General features: G+C 33.4%; 1 protein-coding gene across 1 annotated transcript; it reads left to right on the top strand.

The window, feature by feature from the left end:
* Positions 1-472: 472 nt before the first annotated feature.
* LOC107930865 (probable WRKY transcription factor 17) lies at positions 473-1,739 on the top strand. The gene is made up of 3 exons (NM_001327320.1): positions 473-1,233; positions 1,349-1,474; positions 1,559-1,739. Exons 1-3 carry the CDS (start codon positions 527-529, stop codon positions 1,731-1,733), a joined length of 1,008 nt encoding a protein of 335 aa, NP_001314249.1. The 5' UTR covers positions 473-526; the 3' UTR covers positions 1,734-1,739.
* The last annotated feature ends 4,665 nt before the right edge of the window (positions 1,740-6,404 follow it).

The following is a 6,404-nucleotide window of genomic DNA, read 5'->3' as shown; positions in this document are numbered from 1 at the left end:
ATTTTATAACATTTTAAAGTTAAATGACTAAACACAAACTTATTAATAACTTTGTCAACTAGTTTACCATTATTATTATTATTTTGAATTGAAAATGAACCGCTACTATTGTTACTTTGACTTTGATCTGTAACAGCGCATTGTTTGTTTTGTTATAGTCTCGTCAACGTTGTTTGTTCAACGGAAATTTCAAATCTACCCTCCTCCTTTGGACCAAAACAAAAACCAAATCTACCTCATATTCCCTCAGCGCTGGCGCCCACCACCCACCGATTTCTTTAATCTTTATTCAACTCTCTCTCGTGGAAATTTTCAAATCAATCTAGGCCCTCGGATTGAAATCCCCTTTTTACCCGGTCATCTGGTCATCCTTTAGCCGGCCCTAGCCCTTATATCACCCCCTTCTCCTTCACCTTCCACCTCCCCTTCACATTTCAACTCTTCTACTTTTCGCCAGGCTTCAATGTTTTGTTGACCTCTCAACTTGCTTAGTTTCCTTTGGTTGTCGTCGTTGTTTTTCGTGAAAATGGCGGTGGATCTGATGAGTTTTCCTAAGATGGATGATCAGATGGCCATTCAAGAGGCTGCAACGCAAGGTATGAAGAGCATGGAGCACCTGATTAGCCTCCTTTCTCACCAGTCTAACCGACTCGACTGCGCTGAGGTTGCCGATCTCACGGTCTCTAAGTTCAAAAAGGTCATCTCACTAATTAATAGAACCGGTCACGCTCGGTTCAGACGTGCACCGATTCAGTCCTCGTCTTCCTTTTCCTCACCGTCATCATCCGCTGCTTCTCTAACTGTTACTGATTCCCACAAGGCTCTAACTCGAACTCCTGCTCCGGTTGAAGCACCGCCGCTGACCGTAAATCCGGCGCCGGTTGAAGCTCCAAGTACGGCTCCTGTTAGTTTCGTTCCTTCGCAACCCCAGAGTTTAACTCTCGATTTTACGAAACCTTGTTTGTTTAGCTCTAATACTAAAAGTACTGAGTTGGAGTTCACAAAAGAAAGCTTCAGCGTGTCGTCGAACTCTTCGTTTATGTCTTCTGCCATCACCGGAGACGGCAGCGTTTCGAATGGGAAGCAAGGATCATCTCTATTTTTGACACCGGCGGCGGCCGTTTCCGCGGGAAAACCACCACTATCCTCTGCTCCATTCAAGAAGAGGTGCCGCGAACATGAGCACTCCGAGAACGTCTCCGGCAACGGCAAGTGTCACTGCTCAAAGCGAAGGTAAATACGAGGCTTTTTCTGGATTTTCAAAATTTTCAAAATTAGCTTCACGTTGTGAGTCATGAAAAAGTAGAGTCAGGATCAAAACTGATTTGAATTTGGTTTGAGATTTCAGGAAAAACAGGGTGAAAAAAGTAATCAGAGTTCCAGCCATTAGTTCTAAGATCGCCGACATTCCGGCAGACGAATATTCATGGAGGAAGTACGGTCAAAAACCGATCAAGGGCTCACCATACCCACGGTAACTACCCTAGTCCTGAGAATCATGAAATCAGAGCATTTCTAGGATTAGTCGTGATCTGAGTTTGCGTTGACTTATTGTCAGGGGATATTACAAGTGTAGTACGGTCAGAGGGTGTCCCGCTAGGAAACACGTGGAGCGAGCGACCGATGATCCGTCGATGTTGATTGTAACATACGAAGGGGAGCACCGGCACGGGGAAGGCGCGGCGCAGGAGAACATGGCTCCAGGTGTGGGGCTGGTATTCAAGTCAACTTGATAAACAAATAAACTTAAAAGAGTTTTGTAATATTTTAGTGGTTGAGGGGGCTGAATGTAAATTTGTTTTTTCCTTAGATATATTATAAATTTTCCTAATGAAAAAAGTAAAGCTTAATTAAATTAATTGTTGATTGGTGATGACGATGAAAATAGCAATAATAATATCTTAATAATTCTACAAACATTTCAACTGAATTTCTTTTATACAGGAGGGTTATCATTTTCTATTTTAATTTACTTGGTAAGGTGTTTTTGTATAAATTTAAAGAAATAAGTACATTTTGACTTAACTTCAACTCAATCTTTTGTATGGTTCAGCTCCAGCCGTTTTCATAATATAATCTTTTTAGTACTTGGTTAATGTTCATTACATGTCTTATAACTTTTTCAACCTCAATTGGTTTATATTATAATCAACGTGTATATAAAGTCCATTGTTGAAAAATCAACCCAAGTATTTGTTGTTAAACCAAATCTGAATCAATTTAAATCAATATATGCTTTTAGATATGTAAAATAAGAATTGGACAAATATTTTATATTAACGCTAAGGTATATTCCCACCACCTAATTATTCACATACTTTTATTTTTCAACATCATTTTTGACATTTGATATTTTCATCACTTTCTTATTAAATCATTAATAGAATGTTTACTTGGCCATTTTCTTTGACATAATACTAAATTTAATCCTCTAATATTTATAGATTCTATTAGTTTGGTCCTAATTCTAAAAAGTTCAATAGATTTAACCCTTAACTTTAAACATTCTATCAATTTAATCCAATTCTAAAAAATACATACAAATTTTATAAAAATCATAAAAATATTTTTTATATATTTATAATTTGTTTTAAAAAAATTGCTAAAACTTTCAACTTGCATCTTAATAAAAGATGAGCAATATTATTGCAAAGACTATTTATGGTATAAAGAAGGCGAAAAAGAAAAGAAGAGGAATTGCAGATGGAATTTAGCAAGGAATCCTGAGAAAGACTGAAGGGCCATGGCTTAGCTTTCCCAAAAACCGTTCTTGTTGAGTTTTGCTTTTCTTGGATTGAGGCTTAGGTGAAGAAGACACAGATGATGCCACTGCTCAACAATCATTTAAAAAAGCATAATTTATTTGGACCTCTACTTTAAAATAAAATTTATTTTAGTTCTCTATTTAAATTTTTTGATTTTTTTAATTTATTTTATTTGTCAAATTACTTTAAAAATAAGTAAAAATATTAATAAATTTAATTTTATTAATACCATCCAAATGACAATCCACCTTTAAAATATTACAAAACCATGAACTTAATTAATTAATTCACTAAAACCATCAAATTACTTATTTTACATTTTTAAATTTTACCATTTTTTTCATGGAGTGAAAAGAAAAGTAAAATCCAACATAAAAAATCTAAGCAACATACTTTAATGATCAAAATCCAGTATATTATTTGTTTTTTCTAGCAAAATAATATTTCATTTTGTTGCTATTTTGAGTTGTTTTTTTTTTTACCGAAAATGAACAATATAATAGAAGTGCCAAATTACAATGATTACTACAGTTTGACATGCGAAAATTTGTACAAACAAAATAGAAATAACATATAGGTTTGTTTACGCAATTCAATTTCTTATGTTTGTGGAGCCTAGCTTAGTGAGTATTCCACTATCTTTAATCTTCAATGCAACAAGTGATTTACACTCTATCACTTCCCAAGTATAGAGATCTCACTTTTGTACCTAAAGAGTATAACACTCACCTCCAAATCTTCTCCCTGAAAACTTGGACAGTAAACAATTAATAATGTTTACAATTAAATTTACACTCTTACAAAATAGTTCCATGTTGAACATATTAGATTGCATTAAATAAACTCTCTTACAAAACTTATACAAGCCTCAAAACATATATTCAATTTCAGGTTGCTAACATAGAATCTAAGTGAATACAAAGTAATTCTTTGAAAATAGCTATAATCAATAACGATCAAAACAAAATCACTCAAAGATATGCTCTCCAAAATCAACAACACTATCTTGATCAAATCTCTAAATTCCAAGAATTTAATTGATTCACACTAATCCAATCCAATTTCCAAATATATATATCAAAGATTAATTTTCCATAGATGGACCAAGTATCTTCAATAATACAACATATTAACAAGTTTAATGATTTTCTTCATTAAATTCTGCCAATCCAAATAAGGAAAGTATTAAACCATCGTATACAATTGGCACTGTCGAGTGCCACTCATCAACTCCTAGCTCAATTTGCCTCAACAATATCCTGTTTTCGCTATTTGATGAATAAAATCAAATAATACAGGAAGCTAACTATCACAATCAACAATACTCTCCTTAGTACAAAGCTCAACTTAGTACATAATATAGTAATTTTAACTATCAATGTTATATTTAGAATTCACACTAATAATCAAAATACTAAATTATAACTAAGTAACATATAAGATAAAAATGCATCAAAATATCAAATGTCATAACGTGAAAATAAAAACATGCTAATAGTTAGATAATTGTTAGTGTAATTTACTTATATATTAATTATATAATTTTAAAACTCAAGTAAGGCTGATAATGTTACCAATTATATTACTATCGAATAATAATAAATGAATTGCTTAAAAAAATTTTAGCGATTATAGATTAAACTTTGTACCACCCGTTTGCGGCTGCGCACATGCTGTTTGCCTGGATAAAGTTCGCTTGCATCCCATTGTCACACATGTTGCTCACCTGGATGAAGGTCGCTTGCATCCTGCTTGCCCACATTCTACTCGTCTAGATGAAGCACGCCTGCTTGCATTGCCGCTCAATTGGAAGAAGTTCACTTGTATCCTGCTTGCGCACATGTTGCTTGGATGAAGCTCGCTTGCATCCCACTTGCTTACATTGTCATCCGCCTAAGTGAAGCTTGCTTGCATCCCACTTGCGCACATACCGGTTGCTTGGATGAAGCTTGTTTTCATCCCAATTGTGTACATATTGCTCCTACCTAAATAGCTTAAGCAATTACCATTAAATGCCTTGGCAGGAGGGAACAAATTGTTTCACTCTTGGGCTTTGCATGCAACTTGTATTATATCATTATTGATTTATTGTCTGATTATTTTTATTTTGTCCAATTCATGAGAATCCCTTTCAACAAAGGTAATTCTCATGTAGGAGGCAAAATGTACATATTTATTTTTTATTATTAACATTTCTATTAATAGTAGTTCCGGGGATTTTCGTTCTCTACAACTACAAGAGAACCTCTAGGGAAAAATTATCTTTGGGAATGCTAGACTTAGAAGGGTTGGCAAGATTCTTGGGTAGTTCCACTTTTAGGATGTCTTGAAGAGCATAGCTTGAAGGCTCAATATAAATACTGTTGAGAAGTTTTTTTTTTGTGAAGTGAGAAGTTCTCTTTTTAATAATTCTTTAAAATGTGTGTTTTAATTTAAGCCCCTTCTTGCCAAAATATTTTATATGCAATTAACTTTCATGTAACCATCAGTATACCCACGATCTATAAAACTTACCTCTCATTATCCACGTTTAAGTAACCTCTTTCATTTTCATTATCCACCTTTTTAGCACGTCCATTCCTAGTTTATTTTTATAATTGTTCTTTATAACTTCCTTTCTAATGCTTATAAATAGATATGGGAATATTTCATTTGGAGATTTTTTAACTTTTGACAAATTTGTGTATTCTAAAATTCTCTATGCAACTTTCTTTTTACAATCACAACAACCATTTTAGTTCTCACCTTTTTCTGACTTTATTGCTTCCATCATCACCACTTGCCACCAGTGGCGGAGCCAGCGGGTTGGCAGGGGCCCCGGCCCATCTAAAATGAAAATTTTTTCATTTAAACCCTTTATAAGTTATAAAATTTTAAATTAATAATGGTAAAATTGCACTTTACCCCAAAAGGATAAAGATTTGATTTAATCCTTTAAAAATTATAAAGATATAAACTATTAAAATGATAAAAATTGTATTTTTATTGTCGTAAAAATATATAATTTAATTTTGCCCCTCCCCAAAATTTTTTTTCCTCGCTCCGCCACTGCTTGCCACTGCACTTATTTTCCGTCTACTCCGATATTCTTCTCTATCATCACTTCACAACATTTCATTTTACTGATTTATAACATTTCCTCACTTAACCAAAAAGATCATTTACAACATTCATATTCACTCATTGATTCAATTACTAGCTAGGTTACATTAAAACTTATAATCTGCTAGATTTCATGCACAAATTTCACATGATTATAAATTATTTAGTCATCAGTTTTTACAAAGAAAAATAAAAAACTCTTTATTTATGTTTATGGATAGATGTATCTGTTGTTGGGAATTTATACACGTTTATTGTCAAGAATTTGGCAAACACCGTTGGGTATAAAGTGTTTGTTGGTTCTTTAATTCATATATTTCTGCAAGTACTAGATGCAAATCCTTTCTCCTTGCCCTTGAAATGAAATTGAATTCTACCGTTCAAATTACTACTTGCAAGTACTGGCGATGTTATAAATATAAAGAGGATTGATGTTCTTAATTCGAACAAGGAGATTCTTTTGTTTAATTTACGAATAATATATATATTATATGCTTTAATTTGCTTTAAAAGTTTGAACCAGATCACTCCCTTCGG

This window comes from Gossypium hirsutum, chromosome A07 (genome assembly GCF_007990345.1).
Source record: "Gossypium hirsutum isolate 1008001.06 chromosome A07, Gossypium_hirsutum_v2.1, whole genome shotgun sequence".
NCBI classification, from domain to species: domain Eukaryota; kingdom Viridiplantae; phylum Streptophyta; class Magnoliopsida; order Malvales; family Malvaceae; genus Gossypium; species Gossypium hirsutum.
The sequence above is the reverse complement of the archived record's forward strand: the minus strand, read 5'-3'. Positions and strand labels throughout refer to the sequence as shown.